This window comes from Gossypium raimondii, chromosome 5 (genome assembly GCF_025698545.1).
Source record: "Gossypium raimondii isolate GPD5lz chromosome 5, ASM2569854v1, whole genome shotgun sequence".
NCBI lineage: Eukaryota > Viridiplantae > Streptophyta > Magnoliopsida > Malvales > Malvaceae > Gossypium > Gossypium raimondii.
Genome location: NC_068569.1, coordinates 3,680,293 through 3,704,505, shown reverse-complemented (window position 1 = coordinate 3,704,505; position 24,213 = coordinate 3,680,293). Strand labels below are relative to the sequence as shown.

General features: G+C 34.0%; 5 protein-coding genes and 1 pseudogene across 6 annotated transcripts; 3 read left to right on the top strand and 3 right to left on the bottom strand.

Annotated features, from left to right (window-relative positions):
- Positions 1–116: 116 nt before the first annotated feature.
- Positions 117–1,508, top strand: LOC105767746 (anthocyanidin 3-O-glucosyltransferase 7). The gene has a single exon (XM_012587322.2). The coding sequence runs from the start codon at positions 117–119 to the stop codon at positions 1,506–1,508; it is 1,392 nt and encodes a 463-aa protein (XP_012442776.1).
- Positions 1,509–2,885: 1,377 nt separating this feature from the next.
- On the top strand, positions 2,886–7,907 carry LOC105769163 (tocopherol cyclase, chloroplastic). Its single transcript, XM_012589618.2, has 10 exons — positions 2,886–3,308; positions 3,642–3,886; positions 4,637–4,716; positions 4,852–4,928; positions 5,426–5,595; positions 5,798–5,895; positions 6,044–6,151; positions 6,684–6,800; positions 7,034–7,183; positions 7,638–7,907. The coding sequence occupies exons 1-10, from the start codon at positions 3,004–3,006 to the stop codon at positions 7,812–7,814; spliced, it is 1,527 nt and encodes a 508-aa protein (XP_012445072.1). The 5' UTR covers positions 2,886–3,003; the 3' UTR covers positions 7,815–7,907.
- Positions 7,908–8,282: 375 nt separating this feature from the next.
- LOC128041331 (protein NRT1/ PTR FAMILY 1.1-like) lies at positions 8,283–9,230 on the bottom strand. The gene is made up of 2 exons (XM_052631422.1): positions 9,226–9,230; positions 8,283–8,859 (listed from the first exon to the last, which is right to left on the bottom strand). The coding sequence occupies exons 1-2, from the start codon at positions 9,228–9,230 to the stop codon at positions 8,283–8,285; spliced, it is 582 nt and encodes a 193-aa protein (XP_052487382.1).
- A 37-nt stretch (positions 9,231–9,267) lies between these two features.
- Positions 9,268–12,029, top strand: LOC105769165 (VAN3-binding protein). 2 transcript variants are annotated; one of them, XM_052630784.1, is made up of 10 exons: positions 9,268–9,432; positions 9,522–9,775; positions 9,861–10,132; positions 10,247–10,315; positions 10,414–10,482; positions 10,578–10,950; positions 11,160–11,303; positions 11,398–11,447; positions 11,553–11,610; positions 11,708–12,029. In XM_052630784.1, the coding sequence occupies exons 2-10, from the start codon at positions 9,646–9,648 to the stop codon at positions 11,908–11,910; spliced, it is 1,368 nt and encodes a 455-aa protein (XP_052486744.1). In that variant the 5' UTR covers positions 9,268–9,432; positions 9,522–9,645; the 3' UTR covers positions 11,911–12,029. The 2 variants fall into 2 exon arrangements, with proteins under 2 accessions (XP_052486744.1, XP_052486745.1); XM_052630785.1 differs by having other exon boundaries at positions 9,270–9,432; positions 9,533–9,775.
- LOC105769164 (carotenoid 9,10(9',10')-cleavage dioxygenase-like) lies at positions 11,964–15,099 on the bottom strand (annotated as a pseudogene).
- A 3,714-nt stretch (positions 15,100–18,813) lies between these two features.
- On the bottom strand, positions 18,814–22,063 carry LOC105769162 (carotenoid 9,10(9',10')-cleavage dioxygenase). The gene is made up of 12 exons (XM_012589617.2): positions 21,912–22,063; positions 21,695–21,835; positions 21,498–21,600; positions 20,909–21,168; positions 20,646–20,825; positions 20,497–20,575; positions 20,329–20,410; positions 20,182–20,244; positions 19,941–20,079; positions 19,535–19,856; positions 19,223–19,425; positions 18,814–19,125 (listed from the first exon to the last, which is right to left on the bottom strand). The coding sequence occupies exons 1-12, from the start codon at positions 22,029–22,031 to the stop codon at positions 19,003–19,005; spliced, it is 1,815 nt and encodes a 604-aa protein (XP_012445071.1). The 5' UTR covers positions 22,032–22,063; the 3' UTR covers positions 18,814–19,002.
- Between the last annotated feature and the right edge of the window lie 2,150 nt (positions 22,064–24,213).

Genomic DNA, 24,213 nt, shown 5'->3' with positions numbered 1-24,213 from the left:
TCGCAATCACATTCAAAGCTTTTGGTTTCTATTTTTTGTGTAAATACCCAAGAGCGTAATCTTCATAAATTTGTATTTTCTCTTTCGCTAAGCAATCACCAAAATAGGGTTCTTAAATGTCAGTGACCCAAAGCTTAAAAGAAAAACATGTTGCTGTCTTGGCCTTCCCATTTGGCAGTCACGATCTAACCATCCTAGGACTGGCATGCAAGTTGGCTCGTGCAGCGCCGAATGTGCAGTTTTCTTTCTTCACCATACCAAAATCTAATCATTCTAAGTTTTCCACTTTTAAATTTGATGTCCCCAACAATATCAGAACTTATGATGTGGAGGATGGTGTGCCTGTAAATCATGTTTTTAGTGGAATCCCAGTGGAGAGATTGGACCTTTTCCTTAAAGCAACTCCAGGAAATTTTCAAAAGGGATTAGATGCTGCAGTAATGGAAACGGGAAGGAAAGTTAACTGCTTAGTCACGGATATGTTCTTGACGTTTGCTGCAGATATGGCTGAGGACATGAAGGCTACTTGGATCCCTCTTTGTGTTTCGATTCCTCATAATCTGTCAGCCCATGTTTACACTGATCTCATTCGCAGGCTATTCAGTCATGTGGGTGGTGATAAAAATGGTGGCCAACACCAAACTTTAGAGCTTATTCCTGGGTTGTCTCCAATGCATGTTAAAGATTTATCTGATGAAATATTGCCTAGGCATTCAAATGAAACGTTCTTTTCTTACACGTTGAGTAAAATCGGATGTGTTTTGCCTCGATCTACCGCCATTGTTATGAATTTCTGCCAGGAACTTTATCCTACGCCACTCTTTGATGATCTCAAATCCATGTTTCCAGCTTTGTTGAATGTTGGTTTCTTAACGCAAGAACTTCCCCCGTCTCCGTTACCACCATCGGATTCAGATACGACGGGCTGTTTATCATGGCTAGACAGACAAAGTTCTAAGTCTGTTGTGTATATTAGCTTTGGAACAGCGGCAGCGCCACCGGGCGAGGAGTTAAAAGCCTTGGCAGAGGCAATTGAAGAGAGTGACATTCCATTTATTTGGTCTCTCAATAACGACCATAAGCACCATTTACCAAATGGGTTCCCTCAACGGACAAACAAGCAAGGGAAACTCGTTCCGTGGGCACCCCAAGCTATGGTGTTGGGACATGCTTCGACAGGTGTGTTCGTGACACATTGTGGGGCAAACTCTGTGTTTGAAAGCATTGCAAATGGAGTCCCAATGATCTGTAGACCGATGTTTGGGGATCACTGGATGATTGGCCGTGTGGTGGAGGAAATATGGGGGGTTGGTGTTAAAGTTGAGGGGCTTGTGTTCTCTAAGAGTGGGGTACTCGAGAGCTTGAAACTGGTTTTGGGACATGAACAAGGGAGACAAATGAGAGAAAGGATTAAAGCACTGAGAGAGCTCGTTTTGAAAGCAGTAGCACCAAGTGGAAGTGCTTCACAAGACTTCAAAACTTTAGTTGAAACAATCTTAAATTCTTAAAACTTGAGTTATGCAATTATAGATAGTTTTAAACAATTATCGCTAAGATTTCTCTGTTTTAGGGCAATCAATAAAACCATTGATCAAAATCAAATATACCATGAAATTTTAAAAATTACGGTAAAAAAAATTTTAAATATGAAAAATCGAAAGGGCAGAAAATTAATGATAGAAAATATAAATTTCTTTCATCCATTAAGTTAGAAAATGAAAGGAAAAAATTTGAAAATAGATAATTTTATCATTTTTCTTTTGATTTTGTAGAATTAATTTTATCTAATTATTTATACATCATAACTAAATTTATTGCACTCTTTAAGAGAATGGGACTTGAACCTTGAAAATGATATTATTAAAATGAACAATCTTAAACCCGAATATAAATAGTAAAACAAACATAAAATTTATCAAAAAATATTTGCTTTTTTTTAAATTTTACAATTGCAATTAAATTTAAGCTATTTCTTGAGAAAAATGACTTAAAACCAATTGCTATATCTATTAGCTTTTAACTGTAAATATTCTAGTTTTATTTTATTCTAAAACTTTATCTAATAACTATTTATTTTGTTAGTAAAAATTAAGGCGTTGAATATAATAATAGAAATAATTGATTTTAGAAAATTATGAATCTCATAAATAATATAAGAGAATTTTAATTCATTTCAAAATACCCGTTTAACAAGAGTTTTAATTCTTGTTTTATATAAATTAACTGTTTTATAAAAATATAATAAAATATTAAAAACACATTAAAAATTTTAAAATTATTTATGAAATAAAGAAAATACATCACCAATCTAATCAAATATTATCTTTTAATCTATAATTTTTATTCTAAAATTGGTCATATATAGATATTTTACAAAGGTGAAAGTACTTAAAAGATACATGTACTATTGGGATTATTCAAATTAGTCACTCTATTATTAAATGGTTCAATTTAATCTCCTTACTATAAAAATATAAAATAAAGTCAAATAAGAATAGAGCTAACATTTATCGTTTAAAAATATCATTTACCGTTTAATAAGTTAATAGTTTAAAATTTTTATGGTTTTTAAATGAAATTTTTGTTTAAAATTGAATTGCAATTGAGAAAATTAAATTTTAAGATATTTTTATAGAGTAAATATTAATTCTATTACAATTTAGACTTATTTAATTCTTTTTAATAACATAAAAATTAAATTAATCTATTTAATAATAAAATAACTAATTTTATCCCGTCAGGGACCTTCTGGGTACTTCATAAAAAAAAATATATAAATGATTGATTTTTATTTCAACATTTTTTATCAAATTTTTTACGAAAATATAATATTTATTTAGTATATAAAATTTTTATTAAATTGAGTGTCCATGAGTTGACTAGCTATTCGCGGTTAATCTCTGCTTCTGGCGCCGCCGCCACGTATCCTACTCTTATAGAACCAAAAAACAGATTAAAAAAATACAAGCTTTGTTCCTTTAATTATTTTTCTTGCAACTTTCAATGGAGCTAAACACTTACTCTATCAACGAGCTTCGACATTTCTCTTCTTGTTATATTGGTCTTCGTTCTCTAAACTCCAAAACCGCCGTTAAATTATCCCAATCTTCTAACTTCAATGGACTCTTTCCTCGACGCCTCCGCCCTCTCAGGTTAGGGTTCCGATCGAACTCGCCGATCATCGCATGCAGCTCCATCGCTGAGACTGATACCGAGACTTCTTCTACGGCATCCGACAGACCCGTCCCCGTCAATCCGGTTTATGTTCCCACGCCGGCTAATCGAGACACTCGAACTCCTCACAGCGGGTAGTTTTCTATTCAATTGTGTTCAATGATTTTGAATGATTTTCGATTGAGTTTTGGTAAATTTTCTATTGAAATCGTAGTTTGACTTAGCTTTTGTTAGCACTTTTTGTTTCCTCCAAAATGTTTAGAAAGTGAAAAAGTAGTGCTTCCAGCTAACCAACAAGGTGGACGTAATGAGCTAGTATTAGCTTTCTGCTATGTTTTTTTTTTTTTTTCTAATTTTTATTTTTGGGTTACTTTATCGAGTATAAAGGAAGTTTACTTTTGCTATGGTCTAAATTCAGGTTTCTTGTAGTGTTTTATATGATTATGAAAAGCTTTAGTTGTATATAGGTACCACTTTGATGGAACCACTCGACAATTTTTTGAGGGTTGGTACTTTAAGGTATCAATCCCAGAACGAAAACAGAGCTTTTGCTTCATGTACTCGGTGGAGAATCCTGTATTTAGGAGGAAACTGACCCAATTGGAAACACTGCAGCACGGACCTAGATTTACAGGAGTTGGGGCTCAAATCCTTGGTGCTTATGACAAGTATATATGCCAATACAGTGATGAATCTCAGAACTTTTGGGGAAGTAAGTTTTCTACTTTATTGGTTTCATCAGATTTTAATCTAAGGATTGGTCTTATTACCGCCACCCATTGCACCTGATTGATTATGTAGTAATGAAACTGCAATCTACTGGGTGTAAAAGACACTTATTTTGTATAGTTGCTGCTCGATTAACTACTTGTTGACTTCATCGTAGAAAATTTTATCATATTACCTTTTGAGGAAGCTAGCATTTATGGTGGGAAGCTACCTCCTATAATTGTTCTTGGATATCTAGCAAGTTAGAAAGTTAATCTATATGAATATGTTCTCAGGCATTTAACCTGAACTTTCTAATCAAATGTTGATACATTAATTTAACTTGATTTTAATTCACTTCACCCTCTGCATTTTATTGCATTATGATGTTTCATTCATTTTTATGCACCATCGTCACTTAATCTTTTGGTCTTGTTAGACTTTAGCAATTCAAAAGCTTACTGATATCTGGTTTGTCTCAGTTTTCAAAGATCCTTTTCGGTTGTTTTAAACTTCTAATTTTGGGCCATTCAAATTTATTTTATTTTGGCCTCTCGTTAGAAAGTCTTTGGTTCTCCAAGCATCATGTTTATTACTGAGTGCAGTTGTATCTATTTAGTTATTAGCTATAGCTAGTTTACTATTATCATCATATGTCTTTTGGTGTTTCTCAAGTTTATACCTTAATAGTGCAGTGACGAAATGCATAAATGAGTGATGTTCTATGCCTAATTTATAACTTTTTAATGCATAGGCAGGCATGAGCTGATATTGGGGAATACTTTTTTAGCCAACAAAAACTCACGACCTCCAAGTAAGGAGGTCCCTCCTGAGGTTAATAAGCAGTTTTGGAATTCTACTCTTTGAAGGAAAATGCCTGCAAAGCAAGCCTTAATATGGTTTCCGTGTGATAGTTTATGTTTTGATCCTTTTTTAACTTTACATATTATCTATGGCTGTTCCTTGTAGGAATTCAATAGAAAAGTTTTGGAGGGCTTTCAAGTTAGCCCACTTTGGCATCAAGGCTTTATTCGTGACGATGGCAGGTGCCTCCTCTTATTGAATCCATAAGCATGATTTTAATATAAACATATGTAATAAACCCTTTCTTTGTTTTATTCTATGGTCATTTTTGCTCCTTTCTACAGAAAAGTAAAGCATTTAATTAGCATTGAATGTGCACTAGACTTATGTGTCATGGTGTGAAGAAACAAAATTTCCTTTTATTGATATCCCAGAAGAATTAATAGTGTTATTCCTTTACGAGAAGATTAAAAAATTGCTATTTTGATGATTTTCCTATGCCCCCTTTTTGAAGCATTCCTTCTGCATAGTGATCTCCCTTGTATAACCGTTGGCTTAACAAACATGCCATCAGAAAAGAAGTGGTTCTTCTATCAAGTTCCATTTCCTATTTTCATTCAAAAGTCTATGTTGTGATTTGTTACTTTTTAGGTTCTCAAAATTAGAATTGAGCAAAACTTCTCAGTCGCTATCAGTTATTTCGGTAATCCTGTTTACTTGGTTTAGGTTTTAATTGCAGGACATCTTATGCAAGAACTGTTAAAACTGCACGTTGGGAGTACAGTACTCGCCCCACCTATGGATGGGGTGATGTTGGGTCCAAGCAGAAGTCAACAGCTGGCTGGCTTGCTGCTTTTCCCATATTCGAACCCCATTGGCAAATTTGCATGGCTGGTGGACTTTCAACAGGCACTTGCTTGTCTCCTTCCTATTGTCAATTACACTTTGAATTTATTTCCTCCAATTGTTCATTAGTCTACAGTCTGCATCTCATCTTAGTGTGCCATGTTGTTCACCATCAGTTCCTATCGCCTTGGCTGAAGATTTGATTTCTTAAGAAATCCATGTTTTCGATTGAGAATATTATCTCAGTTATGACTTTTGGTTGCAGGTTGGATAGAGTGGGATGGTGAAAGGTTTGAGTTTCAAGATGCTCCTTCATACTCGGAAAAGAATTGGGGTGGAGCCTTCCCTAGAAAATGGTTTTGGGTAAATCGTCATTCCTTCACATCTCCCTGAATGCTTATCTAACTATTGATCATGTTATCTCCCGAGAAATTTTTGGATGCATTAGGTTTTCCATTGGATCAAGCTTAGTCATTTTCGTATTAATCATGGCAATCGTATATTATTGCAGGCTCAATGCAATGTCTTTGAAGGTGCAAGCGGAGAAGTTGCATTGACTGCTGGTGGTGGATTGAGGCAACTGCCTGGCTTGACTGAGACCTTTGAAAATGCTGCATTGGTACTTCAGTTTTATCAAATTTGCCTTGATTCTCTTGTTTTGGTTGATGATTGCTTTTAGCATGAAAATAATATATCAGCTACACAATGGAAAGAAAGGAGGAAATGTGTTCACAAGGGTTTCTTTTTTCATAATTCTCCTGTCGATTTTTCCATTTTGGTCCATTTCCTTTCCGTGAAATCTGTTTCTCAATTTTTATGCAAAGAAGAATCTTGGATGTGTACTTTTAGGATGTGCCCTTTCTTTATTGCCAATATGAGTTTCTGTGGGTCTGCTGTTATTTCCAATGTCTAGAAAACTGGTTCTAAAGTGTTGTTATTGTTGTTATATTTTCATGTTTCAAGAGAACTAGTAAAACCACATCTTTCTTTTCATGCTTTACTAGTATATGGTGGCATCCTTAGAAGTTTTAAGAATTGAACTGGATATTGGCATGTCTCATATGCCTTCTATTCAGAAAAAAACATTTTTTGTTTCAGACTAGTAGATCCTATAGCTTGACCCATAAATGATCCTTTTACTGCTTCTGCAGATTGGAGTGCATTATGATGGGATTTTCTATGAATTTGTGCCTTGGAACGGTGTTCTATCTTGGGAAATTGCTCCGTGGGGTTACTGGTGCATCGCCGCGGAGAACGAGACACATATGGTAATTTTATGTCTGTTGCTGATGTTTCCTTCTCTTCATTGTGCTAGTGTACTTCAGTTTTAAACAATAAAATTTTAACTTTGCAAATATAATATCTATGACATGTGGAACTGGTATATTATTAAGACAACAACAACAAAAAAGATTATGCTAGGTAGTCGGAATGATTGTAAAGCTTCTGTACTGTTTAATAGTGTTTTAATGAACTCTAATTGGTTCCTACTTCTGAGCAGGTTGAGTTAGAGGCAACAACAAATGATCCAGGTACAACATTGCGTGCTCCAACAATAGAGGCTGGTCTTGCTCCCGCATGTAAAGACACTTGTTTTGGTAATCTAAGATTGCAGATCTGGGAAAAAAAATATGGTGGCACTAAGGGGAAGGTTTGTTATTCATACCTTTTTGACGCTAAGTGTAATCTAAGATTGCAAATCATCGCTTTAGGGTTAGGACAAACTATCTACTTCAGTTCTTACTGAGCAATGATTACTTTCACATCTTTGGCTTTTCTAATAGTGGAATAAGATATATCATATTTGAGTATAATGTCAGAACTTTTACACATCTTAACCTTACCAATATTTCATGCTGCCTTTCCGGAAGTGCCTTTGTTAGTTTTAATATTGTTCTTGGTTTTAACTTTTGCCTGCTGTTGGCAGGGGGGTATATTGTCTTTAGGCAAATCCCCATTGGATATATTCCAAACATGCTATTTATCGTGTTCCATCCAAAGCTTTTGTTCCTTAGCCTGGATGCTAATTTTGGCTTCTGAAGTTGCTTTCAATAAATTTTCATTGAACTCAATATAGTAACAATTGCAATCTTTTCAATATGCAGCTAATCTTGGATGTCAAAAGTGACATGGCAGCTCTAGAAGTAGGAGGAGGGCCATGGTTCAACACTTGGAAAGGGAAGACCACTACACCAGAGGTCCTTAAAACTGCTCTTCAGGTGCCTGTTGATGTGGAAGGGATTTTTGGTTTGGCTCCATTTTTCAAACCCCCTGGACTGTGATAAGAGATAGATCATTCATTACATTAACAATGCATTGACTTTATAAAGTATATAACAACAATTTGTTTAAGAAATCCTCCTTTTGATTGAAAACTGTTCTTCCTTTGTGCAAACCCTAACCAGATATGATCATAGGAACTTTAATAGCCCAAACCAAGTAGAGAATGTTAAATTGTCATATTACATCTATTGCCTTATGAGAAACTAACAATCATTTATTGTCTCATGATGATCTTGACAAGGACCATAAGCCTTGCTGCAAGCTAGAGAATAGATAAAATTGAGAATACTTGAGCCATCCAGAACCCAGTAATAGTATTCATAATGGCCCTTGTTAATATTGCTTGAGATCCAACTTTCGCCTCTTGTTTTAGTAACGTTATCGACTGTACTTGTTATAGAACTCACCACCAGACTTCCAGCAGAAGCTCCTAACATTTGAAGATTGGCTGCAACACTTGACATGGTTCAGAGTAAAAGAATTCTCTGTCCAATTCCATTGAAATCCGAAGCCCAGTTGGACATGATAGCATATGGCAGAATCCATAGTGCAGAAATGTGCACCATGGCTTGTGGTTTATCCGAAAGCCCTTCTTGGATTGCGATTTCTCGTCGAATATACTCCACAACTGTTAATGAAACCATGGCTGCACAAGAGCAAAGAAGTCCGGTCTCCCTTCTTTGCTTAAAACTAAGACAAACCGGTTTCCCTTTCATTTTTAATGCTAAAGAAAGAATTATCCGATCATACAAAGCGATCCCTACTACAAAAGTGATGATCACAGACGCACCAAATGAACCTGCTGGAATATCAAGCTTTGGAGTTATATGTCGGTCCATGGTACTTGCTTGAATTACTGCAAAAGAATCCAAAGAATATGTCACAGCGATTATGATTCTGTAGACCAGACCGGTATCACTCTGATTAACGCTTTCAGCTCTTCCACTTGATCTATTGTACAAAAGACTCCATGGGTTTGAAGCATTGCCATCAGAGGTTAAGTCCTGTTGAGGGTTCTTTATCACACAAGCTTTATTCAGAAACCTTAGTGAAATGAGACCATTTTCAGTTACTTTATTCCCATAATAATTAGTGTATTGGGAAAGATAATTGTCAGACAAGTATTCAAACTCAATACTCCAGGAGTAACAGAACTTCACATGGTTTGTTTCCAACCGTGCACAAAAACAAGTTCTTTGTCAGACCCTAATTCAGTTTTTCCAGGAAAATATATAACTATCTGGTCCAAAATGTTTTTGATTCAGACGATACAAAGAAACCCTGTTCACTAAGTACAATGAAAAACAGTAAAAAGAAAATATTAGTGGGATACAATACATGGTTCCTTAACAGCTTTTAGTACCAAAAAGAAAACTTTATCAGTACGTGTACAAGAAATAATGTGGATACTGCATAGTTGAGCCCGTAAAGTTTGAGTGCATCATTTGCTTTTCCATTTTGATGACAAATCAAACGTTTGGGCTCTACTCTGTAATTTCTAGAAATATGTTCCTGGGCAGTGCTGGGTTATAATCCTAAAGATATACAACGGGCGTGCGAGAGAGGGCCCTTGGCACTAGCTTTAGCCACTGATAATGGTGACAAAAGAGAACCCAGGTAATAATGACTTATGCCAACGCCGCTCAATAGAAAAAAAAAAATTTCTTCTTTAATTCCATTGATCTCTTTATAAAATATATGTCAAGCTGAAAAACAGGAAGCTGAGGACAAAGATGAATTGCCTTTAATGGGGGGAGCCTTTCCTGATTCCAGTACAATAGAATATATCCTCTTCCACTTTTATTTTTCCCAATAAAGAAAAAAAAAATCATGCATTTTAGATTCAGTTCCCATGATAAATGTCAAAGTGTTTCTTTATCTTCCTTGGCTTGTTCTTGCTGTATTTGTTGGAATCCAAGTCTTAGCTTCAGTGAAGGTGAAGCAGTGGACAAGTTTAAAAGTAAGGATTTTACCTATGTTTCATGAAAAAAAAAACTAAATAAGAGTTCTAACTTTGTTAATTCGCATGGTGGTTTTGGTGTTAGTGAGCTCATGCAGTGTAAGACGCTCATCAAAGAAGCTGGAAAACATAGATGAGAATGGTCCCCCAAGGTGGTTACAATTGTCTTGTCCTCTTCCAGAAACTCCTACAGAACCAATGGAGTTTCTTGCCAGATCATGGAGTTTGTCAGCCATGGAACTCTCCAAAGCTCTTGCCAAGAATAATATAGCTGCTTCCAATGGCGTTGATGCTGACATTAAGTCTTCATCTGCTTCTTCTGTTGGAAATATTGAAACGCATGATTCAAGACAATCCGTAAGAAGAAAAAAAGAATCCAAAGTTTTGATAAAATATATAGGTTTGGCTGCTTCCAAGTGAAGAAAGCGACAATTATAGTATAAAATATTCATGTTTGTTTGTTTTGTACAGCTAATTCAGCAGCAGCCTAGTGACGATAGCCCTCCAATAATTTCCCCAAGGGAAAGTGAAGATCTGAAGGTATCCTCTTTAACATCAGGTCTTTCAATGGTGGATGTTATGTGCAGTGTTTGTTATATGTTCATATAAAAGATATTTACCCCTTTTCTAATGTGTAGGAACTATTTTTGCTTCATCAAACACTGAACCCAGAGTTTCTTTCTAATCAACAATTGCTTAAAAATGGGGTATCTCCTTGTTCAACCTCGTCATAATATTCAATCTACCTAACAGTATCATCACATATATACTTACTATTATTGGCTTTATCACCAATTTGAAGATATACAAGAGCATTGTAAGAGGGCGAACAATGGGGAAATGGTTGAAGGATCAGAAAGATAGGAAGAAGCAAGAGATTAGAGCCCATAATGCACAACTTCATGCAGCTGTATCAGTGGCCGGTGTTGCGGCTGCCGTTGCAGCACTTACTGCCTCTAACGCAATGTTACCGGAAACGGAAACTACAGGTCTTAAGACATTGTCTAAAGTACCGACTGCTATGGCATCTGCGGCAGCTCTTGTAGCTTCTCACTGCATTGAGATTGCTGAGGACATGGGAGCTGATCATGACCAAATCTTAACAGTAGTCAACTCTGCAATTAATGCAAGAACTAATGGAGATATAATGACCCTAACAGCTGGAGCAGCTACAGGTTTTTAAATTGCTCCACGTAATTTCATTCATCCAGCTAGAAAATTCACATATCTCTATTCACCTTTTTCACTTTACTGTTAATTTGCCATGGCTGCAAGCATAAATTGGAAACCAATAGCTAATAGGAACATAGCTGAAACATGATAATGGAATGAATTTGTAGATCGATTTCAAGGACATATAGTTAACAGTTTTGCATAAATGCAGCCTTGCGAGGAGCTGCTGCCTTAAGGGCAAGGTTGCAAAAGGCTGGGGCTTTAGCTTTGGGTGAAGACGGTAATGGATTGAACATCACAACAGCATTGAACTTTGCTGCAACTGGGGGTGAACTACTCAAGCGCACGAGAAAAGGTACATTTTCCCGAGCCTTATTAATTGAATCTTCAATCTTCATCATTCAGTTACGAAATATTACATCTCATCACCATATTTATGTTGATTACAGGAGCTTTACATTGGAAGCAAGTTTCTTTCTACATAAACTCTAACTGGCAGGTATAAAATCCTTGTAAAAAAACTCACCTGTTTAGCTACATATTCCAAATGCATGCTTTTGAGCTTGTTATCTGAGAAAGATCATAATCATTTTAATGAAAACAGGTGGTGGTTAAACTGAAAAGTAAGCATATGGGAGGCACATACACTAAAAAGAAGAAGTGTAAGCTTAAGCCTCATTGGCTCATACTTGAAATAAATAAACTTTCTTACTAATTTAACCCCTGTTGTGTTAATGGAGTTTGCACTGTGGTTTCCAGGTGTGATCTTTGGAGTTCATGATGGCATCCCGGCATGGCCAAGAAGGGAGAAAAAAGACAATGCAGAGCAGAGAGCTTATTTTGGGATTAAGACTGCAGAGAGGATAATAGAATTCGAGTGCAGGAGTAAAGGTGACAAACAGATGTGGACGGATGGGATTCAACATATGTTGAATTGTTGTAATAGCATTGCATATTTCTGAGAGAAACTAGGTTCGGTTTGATGGAAAAATGCTCGATTTTCATTTCTGTAAAGTAATCATGTTGAAATTGCATATATATATATATGATTATTCCCCAAATACTAAGCTGAGGGAGGTCATTGGAATGTTCCATGTTGAATCCAACAGTTGAGTTTCTGATCGAATAGATACTTCGAAAGCTATGGAAGTTTCATCAGATTTGAGGAATCAGTGATCTGCAGTTGGATTGGCATAAATGCCCCGTGAAAACCATACGGGACTCTGAATGGGAGTGTAATTTTAGTAACTGGCTCGTTGAGGAAGTTCTTGGTGTCAATTATATAAGCCTGTATATTGTCCAAGGAATTCAAGCAAAATACATGTCAGATTAACCCCTCTTATTCTGAATCATCAAAAACCAAAAGAACTTGTTTGACTTACTTCAGATATACTAGTGTCTTCGTGATGAACAAACGTGATAATCCAGCCATCATCTTCTTCAACACCTCCTTCTTTAGGGTCAAAGGCAGCTCCACTACAGTACGTGTTCTTCTCAAAAATGTGATATTCTACTTTAATTGATACTTCTTCATTATTTTCCTCTTCAAAGTAGACCTTGGCAAGGCCTCCAAATCTCTCCATGCCTGAAATAACCAGATGAAAAAGACATCATGTTATCTTTAACGTATCAAAAAATGATGGGGGCTAATTTTTTTCTACTACCTGGGGCAGGGCTTGAGTCGCAGTGACCTACTTGGGTGTAACCATATTTGTTTCTCAAACCTGTAAAAGCTCCATTGATCATGAGAAAATCCATGGGGAAATGATTAGGCCCTGTCAGGTTTCTCTCCTTCACATCCCCGGTTTGCACGTTTAGTCTCCGTTCATAGGGACGAGGAAACAATAAGTGGTCTTCTAAAATGGCATCTTCAATTGGTTTACCAGGGGCAGGCTTAAATTTTGTTGGAAACCACTCTAATTTTTTTGAACCCTGATCAGGTCCTGGTATGACTGATGCAAGAGCTCTACACCCCCATACACCAACCTATTCACAACAGATATATATATATAGTTCTCTCAAAATTCATGGTACATGAATCATGTTGTAGATAATTTAACTGATTATTACCTCATCACCATCCTCAAAGCAATTGATTACGTGAAAAGTGCAATTTGGTTTCACTTTAAACCACTGAATTGAATCAGCATCTCCATAGCGAGGCATTATGCCAATTCTTGCATTTCCTTCACTTTCATATTTTATTAACCTAAATAAACATTTCTTGTTAACTCAAAAAAACAAATGTTCTGATTAAGTAAAAGAAAAATGAAGACTATAACTCACTGGCCACCACGAATAAATCTGTTTACATCAATAGTTAGTGGGCAATCCATGATGAAGACAATATATCTGCAAAACAAAACCCCAGGTAAGTAAATTATTTTGATTATGTAGCTTCTGATTTTTCAGCTTACCACACACATGCAAGAACACTAACTTTACCTATTTGTAACTCCAATCTCATGGCAAAGTGGGCATCTATCGAGTTTAAGGTCCAACTTGTGAATAATTCCTTCCCATCAGCTGAAAAATTAAAATTACAAGCTTCAGAATTGACATAATCAGTAGGTTCCAACCCCCGAATTTGTTCTCTATGCAGTAGAACTAACCTGAAATTACTCCCACTTCAACAAAAGGTTTAGTTACTGCAATTCCCATAGTAACCAGCTCCCCAGTACCTGGAACTCTCTGTCATATATAAAATGAAGTTAATTGCTATTGAGTAAAATCTTTATCAATAATAACATATTTGAATTACCTTCGGATGGGCAGTAAATGATCGGTTCCATGCTCCATTGACATCCCAATCGCCTAAAGCTTCTAGTGTTAAGATGTCAATCTCTTGAGGCAAGTCATTTTCTGTAATGGAATACAACTTCCCCGAATGCTCGAAAATGTTGGTATTACTCGTATTTTTTAATGGTTTTCCAAATCTCACCTGCATTAATATTTTTTTAATGAGACGTTCACTGTCAATATATCAAACCTAAAAATTATATATATATATAATTAGGAGTTTGGATAAGCAATTGCAAACCAACCAAATTGAGCAAGAAAGAAGTGCAAACAGCAAGAGGATCCCCTTGGATGACCCGAAGAAAAGAGAGTTTGTTTCGAAGTTTTTCGAGCTTGAATGTGTCAGTTTCGACGTGTCTGTTATTGTAAACAACAGTCCAGTTCCCATTAATGTTTTTACTGAAATACAAAGCGTGGAGCATTCCTTCACCTTCAATCCACAGAGGACTTGACTCCCCAAATATAGATTTGGTTGACTTTAATCCCCCGAACATAGGATTCGGTCCTGCAAATATAAATTATATGTCACCATTGACCGCTCAGCTTTTAATGATTTTCCTTTTGCTGATACAGTAAGTTACTTTGGAATAACCTCAAAATCATAACCATTATTAAACAATATAAAATTATATCATATATTCACCTATGCAAACAGAAAATCTTAAACAACAGCAAAACACCGAAAGAAAGGGAAATTTATAACACCCTCCTTACCTTTGAGTTGATGGGAAAATTTATATCATATACAACCGACCATTGATAACATATAGTCTTCATATATATATGACAAAAATAATAAAAGCTCAAGCTGTGCGGTATCATAACCAACCTTTTCTTATATAGACTCCTTGAGGAAATTCAGATGGAATATTGCCATGGATGTTGGTGATAACTGCAGCTTCTTTTATTTCATCAACTGTAGCAGCGTTTGTCTGTCCAGTTTACATTTTCAAACGTAGTTAAACATTCAAAGCTTCCATTCCTTAAATGCAGTTCTATATATATACCTGAGATGGGTCCAATGGGTAGTCAACAAACTCGAAAGTAGAATCTACAAATGCATCAAGCAGCTTAGCAGAAGTGTTCTTCACTGCAGCTTTCAGTAGTACATCAATTCTAAAAACATGTTGTTCCAATTCTCTCAAAAATGGCTGTATGTCAGTCACGAGATATGTCACATAATCGTTGTCTCTCTCACATTATTACATTCTCATCAGTAAGAGAGAGTTGCTTACCTTGAAAGAAGAGACAAGACGGTGAGTTGGGTTGATGAGATTAAAGTTGTTTGAGAATGAAAGAGTGGGCTTTCGAAAGGAGCATGCCCTTGAAATGAAATTCGAGAAAGTATACATACAGATAGCTCAAAAACATTAAATGTGTCGAACAAAACAAAATAAGAATAATAATAGCAAGTCGTCCCAACTTGGGAGGCAGTTAAATAAGTTATATTTCTTGTTTTTTAATCAAAATTTAACTCTAAAACCAAGTCATATATTGGCTATTTGGCTACGAAATGTGAGAAATTAGTTAATAATTGATTTTAGTTAGGTATGAGTTTATCTCTATTTGTAAATACAGCGTAAAGAAAGATTAAAGATTGTTTGATTGATTCGGAGAAAGTTTGAACTTCATTTTCTTTGTATTTCTTCCTTCATGGATTTTTTCTGCACTTTTCTGAGAAAATCGGATCTGCTTCTCTCACAGACACCAACAGGGAGACATCGGTTTTGACTCTTGAATTCCCATATCGATTTATCCAACATGATAAATACTGAAATAAGATGAAAAATCAAAAATGGAAAGATTCACCACCTAATTGCAGCAGCCTTCGTTAATGCAAAACCCAAACTATCCCTTGGATTTCAAATCCATAGGTTTTAAGCGGTATAGATTTTCTTTTTCTGAAAAGCGAATGCAGAACGGGGTGAGATGGATTTCTTTTTGAACGAGGTATAAAACGGGTATTATAGTTACTTGTCCCACACCCTACTTCACTTTATAAAATTATATTTTTATTTTTGTATACGTAAATTTATTAAAAAGATAAATTTGTAATAATATATTATAAATAATTTATTTATTTTATTTTAAATATTTTTCTGAAGAATTATGTTTAAATATTTACTTAACTTCAAAATTAAATTGAAACCAGTGGGATAAGTCGAAATTAAGTTTATCCAACATTCATGAAAGTAATAATGATTTTCAAGATTATATATTCATATTAGAACGGGACGAGTAGTGGAGCAAATTATGCCAATTACTGAGTGGTAGTAGATTTAACAACATTTACCCGTAAAAATTAATAATAATGAATGTAAACTATATAAATATATAAAATAATCCAATGCAAATAATGCTTTATTTTTAATTATTAAATTCATAAGATTTTAAAACTGTATATTAAAACCCTTTTAACATCATTTTATTTTAAATTAAAACTTATTATTTTATCTAAAATGATAGCCTTGCATGTCATATATATATGCATATATATTTAATACAACATCTAAAATTAATGCAAATAATTATTTATTTTAATTATTAAATTGAAAAATATTAAGATTTTTTAAAATAATATTAAAATCCTTTTAACATGATTTTAATTTAAATTAAAACTTGACTAATTCTTCTTTATTATTATTTTATTTAAAATGATAGCCTAGCATATCAAAAATATTTATTTAATACAAAAATTACTAAAGTATGTAATGATGACAAGTGACAATTTTTATGTAATTTTATAAAAATTCGTAATTTTCAAAATTTTCATTATCTTTACGAATATAATTTCAAAACATCATTTTAACCAACAGAAAATGTATAATTTCTTTACAATTATATTATTAAATTTATTTTAGACATTAGTTGTAATTATGTGATAATAATAAATTTCAATAAAAATCATTTTATTTCTTTAAAAATAAAGGGCAGCGTAACAAATCCCACACAGCTCATACTAGAGGTGCCCGGTCCGGCCGAAATATGGGAGGGTTCGGGTAAAAATATAGGCTCGAAAAATGAGTTTGGGCAAAAAAAGATACCGTTTAGAAAATGGGCCGGGTTTCGAGCACCACTTTTTTGGCCCGGGCCGGCCCGGCCTGAATATAATAAATATTTTTTATTTTTTTAAAATACTTTTTTTATTTTTTTATTTTTAAAATAAATTTTTGGTGTTTATTAAAAATGGGTCGGGCCGGGCCGGGCCGGGCTCGAGCTTAAGAATTTTTTCCCGAGTCGAGACTGGACAAAATTTCAGGCCCATATTTTGGGTCGGGCTGGGCCCTGGCCTAGGACGCAGCTGAAATTTTTTTGGGCCCGGTCCATGAGCACCTCTAGCTATACTCTCCCAAGTCCCAAGACCAATGGGGTGTTATTTTACCAACTATGCCCATACATTATTTTCTCATTTTATTTTATTTTATTTTTTAAGTTGATTAATTTAACATATCACATATCGTTATCAAATTTCAACATATATCTTATTTTAGTTTTTTTCTAAAATTAAAAACTTTTTGATTATTTATTATTTTAGTTTTTAATTATTTTAATTTAAAGGGTTTCAATATTTTTATTCATTTAATAATAAACGAAGTTGATTGAATTATTTTATCCTTTTATTTACGAGTTTGAGAGAGATTACGGGTAGTTCTAAGTATTGTATCAAAATATTAAATAAACTTATATAATTGTATATTAATTAATCAAAATATTTAAATAATATATAAAATGATATGTCTATATTTAATAATTTTACTAATTTTAATTAATTATTAAATATTTTAAATACATTATAAGTTCCACTACATACTTATTTATATATAATATCTTTCAAGAATATTCATATAAGATGTGGGCTCATTTTCAATATATAGTTTCTTTATAGTTATATAATTTATTTTATTTTAGGAATTAGTTGTATTTAAGTGGTAATCATAAATTTAAAAATCATTTTATTTTTAGGAAAAGTCATAAATCCCATATTAATTAAAGAAGATTTTCATAGCTCATGCTTATTATATAAATAAATATTATTTTTTATTTCATGAGTGGAAATTTATAAAGTATTTATATATATTATATTGAAATAATAATCTAGAAAAAAAAGTAGATATTGGTTTGAAAATAACCTACTAAAATGTTTACATTCAATGATTTTATGATTTTTCATAGTTTTTATAATTTTTACTTAGTGTTGAATTTATGATTTTGTCATGGATTTTTATTTTGTGTATTAAGGTTTTTTTTGGTGGTGAATATGATTTTTACTTTATGTATTAAAGTTATTATGAGGGTGAAATTAGGGGACCGCAAAGAACTCGACTCTTTAAAATAGAAAATTTTTCGTTTAGATTTTTAAAATTTTAAAATTTTAAATTAGTAAATGTAAAATGCACTTTGATCCTCTTAAAATATAAAAAAATATTTGATTTAATCCTTTAAAATGATAAAGATATAGGCTATTGAAATGGTGAAATTACATTTTCACTATCGTAAAAATTACTATTTAATTTCGGTCCTCCTAAAAAACTTCCATGGTGTATATATGTGGATTTTACATTAATCATTATAATATCATAAATGAAAATAAAAATCAAGCATTCATATTTATATGAATTTTATTTTTAATCATTTTATTTGTCAAATTTTAGATATCTTAAAATTATTTTCAATTAATAAATGAATTTATTCTGATCATATATATAATAAAGCAGAGTTTAGATGCAAAACCCAAAGATTTCAACCAATGAAATTTTGATAAACAAGTAAATTTAACTTCTCTTACTTGAAATTTATTGGGTTGTTAAAATATCTTTTTATGTTTATTTGGAAAAATCATGTTGGACTTTCTTTTTTCCTAAAGTGGAAATTTTTATTAATTTGCATATAGCCTTACCCATATTCCTTATATTGCACACCATGAAGCCCTGAGATGCTGAATGACAGACCACAAAAATCAATGCCTCAAACGGAAGAGTGTACTTAACAACCACATGAATTGGAAAATTAAACCTCAGAACGAAGAAAGAGGTTTGTAACATACTGTATTAATCAACAAGAGCAAGGAACAAATTGGAAGAGATGAATTAACTGAGAAATTGCTTAGTTGATGTTTATATACTCGAATAGGAGTAACTGCTTCTAACCAATTATACACCAGACTAAGTAACTAACTGATAACAGACTAACAGTCTCTAAGCTAACCATTGCTAACACACTTGAATAGATAGATAGAAAGGTATATGGGATTTTCATCACATTTTGTTTAGCAGTTGGATTGGCATAAAAGCTCCATGAAAACCATCCGGGACTCTGCATGGGAGTGTAATTTTAGCAACTGGCTCATTGAGGAAGTTCTTGGTGTCGATTATATAAGCCTGTAGTGTTTATTAATCCAAGGAAATTAAGCAAGCAAAATACAAATCAGATGAAACCCCTGTTATTCTGAATTATCAAAGCACTTGTTTGACTTACTTGACATATATTAGTGTCTTCGTGATGAACAAACGTGATAATCCAACCATCATCTTCTTCAGCACCTCCTTCCTTACGGACAAAGGCAGCTCCAGTACAGTACGTGTTCCTCTCAAACATGTGATATTCTACATTGATTGATCCTTCTTCAGTATTTTGCTCTTCAAAGAAGAGCTTGGCAAGGCCACCAAATCTTCCCATGCCTGAAATAACCAGATGTAAAAAAACAAACAAACACCATGTTATGACTTATGATCTTTGAAATATGACAAGAAGCTGAATTTATGGGAGCATATATATTTTTTGTACTACCTGTGGCAGCGATTGAGTCGCAGTGACATACTTGGGTGTAACCATATTTGTTTTTCAAACCTGTAAAAGCTCCATTGATCATGGGAAATTCCATGGGGAAATTATTAGCCCCTATCAGGTTTCTCTCCTTCACAGCTCCGGTGCGCACGTTCAATCTCCATTCATACGGTCGATGAAACAATAACTGGTCTTCTGAAATGGCATCTTCAAATGGTTTACCAGGGGCAGGCTTAAATTTTGTTGGAAACCACGCAAATTCTTTTGAACCCGGATCAGGTCCTGGTATGACTGATGCAAGAGCTCTACACCCCAATACAACAACCTATACATATATACACATATAAAGCTCTCTCAAATTTCAAATATAGCTGAATCCTACAACATATAGCACAACCAATTAAGTTACCTCATCACCATCCTCAAAGCAGTTGAAAATGTGAAAAGTGCAATTAGGTTTCACTTTAAACCAGTGGATTGAACCAGCATCTCCATAGCGAGGCATTATACCAATTCTTGCATTTCCTTCACTTTCATATTTTATTAACCTATGAATAAGTAAAAGAAATGTTCTTGTTAACCCCCCCCCCCCAAAAAAAAAAAGAAAATGTTCTGATTAAGCAAAAGAAAAATGAAGAACATTAGCTCACTTGCCACCATGAATAAGTCTATTTACATCAACAGTTAGTGGGCAATCCATGAAGACAATATATCTGCAAACGAAAACTCCATGGAAAGAAATCATTTTGATCCTGCAGCTGGTAGTTTTCAAACACATACAAAAACACTAAGTTTACCTCTTTGTAACTCCAATCTCATGGCTAAGTGGGCATCTATCGAGTTTAAGATCTAGTTTGTGAACTAATTCCTTCCCATCAGCTGAAAAATTAAAATCACAAGCTTCAGAATTGACATAATCAGTAGGTTCCAACCCCTTAATTTGTCCTCTATGGAGTAGAATTAACCAGAAATTACTCCCACTTCAACAAAAGGTTTAGTTGCTGCAATTCCCATGGTAACCAGCTCCCCAGTACCTGGAACTCTCTGTCATATATAAAATGAAGTTAATTGCTATTGAGTAAAATCTTTATCAATAATAACATATTTGAATTACCTTAGGATGGGCAGTAAATGATCGGTTCCATGCTCCATTAACATCCCAGTCACCTAAAGCCTCTAGTGTTAAGATGTCAATCTCTTGAGGCAAGTTATTTTCTGCAATGGAATACAACTTCCCAGAATGCTCGAAAACGTTGGTATTACTTATATTTTTTAACGGTTTTCCAAATCTCACCTGGGCAATGCCATTAAAAGTTCTAAGAATTCTAATGAGATGTTCACTGTCAGTATATAAGGAGTTCGGATAAGCAAACCAACCAAATTGAGCAAGAAAGAAGTGAAAACAGCAAGAGGATCCCCTTGGATGGCCGGAAGAAAAGAGGGTTTGTTTCGAAGTTTTTCGAGCTTGAATGTATCAGTTTCAACATGTCTGTTATTGTAAACAACAGTCCAATTCCCATTAATGTCTTTACTGAAATACAAAGCGTGAAGCATTCCTTCACCTTCAACCCATATAGGACTTGACTCCCCAAATACAGATTTGGTTGACTTCAATCCCCCAAACAAAGGATTTGGTCCTGCAAATATAAATTATATGTCAACATTGACCGCTAAGTTTTTAATGGTTTTCCTCTTGCTGATGACAATATATATGTATATATATGTAAAACATTTCCCATTCCATGTGACGTCTCAAGCACCGAAACCTTACGTTTGACTTTTTGTTTTCAACAAAATACACCTTCTCAATAATATCATTCAACTATTGCAAACAGAATAATCTTAAACTACATAAACAATATAGCAGAACACCAAAACAAAGGGAAATTTATATCATAATCAACCATTGATAACATATGATATATATGATAAAAAAAAAGCTCATGCTGTGCTATGTCAAACCAACCATTTCTTATGTAGACTCCTTGTGGAAATTCAGATGGAATATCGCCATGGATGTTGGTGATAACTGCAGCTTCTTTTATTTCATCAACTGGAGCAGCGTTTGTCTGTCCAGTTTACATTTCCAAACGTAGTTAAACATTCAAAGCTTCCATATATACAATTATATGTCTATCTATATACATACACATTTATATATACCTGAGATGGGTCCAAAGGGTAGTCAACAAACTGGAAAGCAGAATCTACAAATGCATCAAGCAACTTAACAGAAGTGTTCTTCACTGCAGCTTTCACTACATCGACTCCAAAAACATGTTGCTCCAATTCTCTCAAAAAGGGCTGTATATCAGTCACCAGAAATGTCACATAATCTATATACATTACTTTCTCGTCTGTAAGAAAGAGAGCTGCTAACCTTGAAAGAAGAGGCAAGATGGTGAGTTGTGTTGATGAAATTAAAGTTAAGTGAGAAAGAGAGAGTGGGATTTCGAAAGGAGCAATGCCCTTGAAATGGAACATAGTAATAACATGCCATCTTTATTTCTTTCTCTTCTGGAAAACACCTTTAAATATTTCTCAGATTTTTTTATATACTTTCTTGTATGAGTAGATATATATAGATGGCGAACATGCACTTCAGCTTCATATGATTCAGACATCTCAAAATGATTAATGCGTCAAACAAAACCAAATTAATAATAATAATACTAATAATCAATAACAAGTTGTACCAGCTTAGGAAGAATGTTTTTTATAATTAAAGTTACTTAGGAATCAAGTTATTGTGAGCGTAAAGATTGATTGAGAGAAAAGTTTTCTCTAAGAGAAACTAACAATAAATAAGGAGAAGATGGGTCTTATCCAATTACTCATCCACATTATCCGTACAATGAATTGAAGATGGAAACACAGAAATGGAAAGGTTCACCATTTAATTCCAGCAGCCTTCATTAATGCAAAATATCCAACCTATAATAGTGGAAGGGCGGCTACAAATTTTGAAAAGAATTAGTATTCATAGTTATAAATATATAATAATAAAAAATCCGAGCTAAATTTAATGGATTTAATTTTAATTATTAAATTGATAAAATATATTCTTTTAAAATTAAAATCCTTTTCAAAAGAATATTTTAATTTAATTTAAAACTTGTTTATTATTATTTTAGGTAAATTACACAAAAAGTAACCCAATTTACATAACTTTTAGTTTAAGTACCTAAAATAAAAAGTTTATATTTTAGGCACTAAAGTTTGGATCTGTTTTCATTTTGGTCATTATGGGTATAAGAGGTAACGGAAATCCATGTTGCCATTTTAACTGCTTCTTTTTTGTTTCCACCCAATTTAGGAATGTCCAAGTAAGCATTTCTTTAAACCCAAAACAAAACTGAAACCACATAAGATTTAGTAAATAGTTCATTTGTTTGGTAAGAACCCTAAATCGTCTGAGCAGAAAACTCCCAACTTCCTAAGCCAAGGAATCGACCCCAATACCCACAAGAAACTACCAAAACCGATAGTTCAACAAGTGAAGAAGAGAAACAATAGCAGAGACAGCAATTACAAGCAGAATTTGGAGAACGCAAGGGCAACATGAGTCTGTAGTGATACCCAACTCCATCACCCAAAACCCAGTAGGGTAACTTCAGTTTTTGTACCAAGAAAATATAGCTTCGACCAACACACTAGGTTTAGCACAGTGTCTTCAAGCAATGAGGGGAGGGGGGAGTATAGGTACCGAGGTTATACAAGGCGTCAAGGCCCTTGGTCAGAATATGTCCACCATGGTGAAAACGGGATTGGGCTGCTTTCAAATTTAAAGTGCCGCTCTTGTTTACCAGCAAACAAGTTTAATGAACAATAAAGTGAAAAATATCTGAGGAAGGCACTGGTTTTCACCAAAGCAACAAACAAATCAACAGTCAACTTAGGGTTTGGATGAAACCATTTACCAAATCCTACCCATTTCAATTTTGTTTTGGGTTTAAAACAAATGCCTATTTGGAAATTCTAAGTTGGGAGGAAATTATAAATTAATTACACAAATCTTAGGTGGAAAGAAGAAAAAAAAAGACCAAAATGAAAACAGATTTAAACTTTGGTGTTTAAAATGAAAAACTTATAAAAATTGGTTTACTCTTATTTTTTATTATAACATGATAACCTTGCATAGAACTTTGGCATTATGAAGCCCTCTAATATTTAAATCAGTAAAAAGGATTTTGCAATTGAAAAAGAAAAAAAAGTTAAAACTGACAAACAAGATATATGTCAAAGTTTGCTCAAAGCATGGTGATGTTATTTGTCATTCTTTTATCTTAGCCGAACAGGTCGGTCCAATGGTGTTTCTTTATCATGAAGTATTGATGATTTCAAGGTCTGCGGATGGGTGAAAGTTAACGTCCAATGTCGAATGGTATACTGCTCGACTACCAGCTAGCGGTGCAAGATATGGCTGGACCTTGTTGCTGCTTTGAACTAAAATTTTGTTGGGGTGTGGCTGTTTGGAATGACATAATAATTATTTAAAGAAGCAGTCAGATTCTTACTGACACCTCACAATGATAGAGTGTACTTGAATTGAAAAATGAAAGCCGACCAATTTATAAATGAAGAAAAGTTTAATGATAGAATCTGAACTTGAGCCGATGACATATTGTATGGAGGGGTACTTGAAATTTTTGTTTGCAAGTTGTAACAATGCTTCCTCCTGA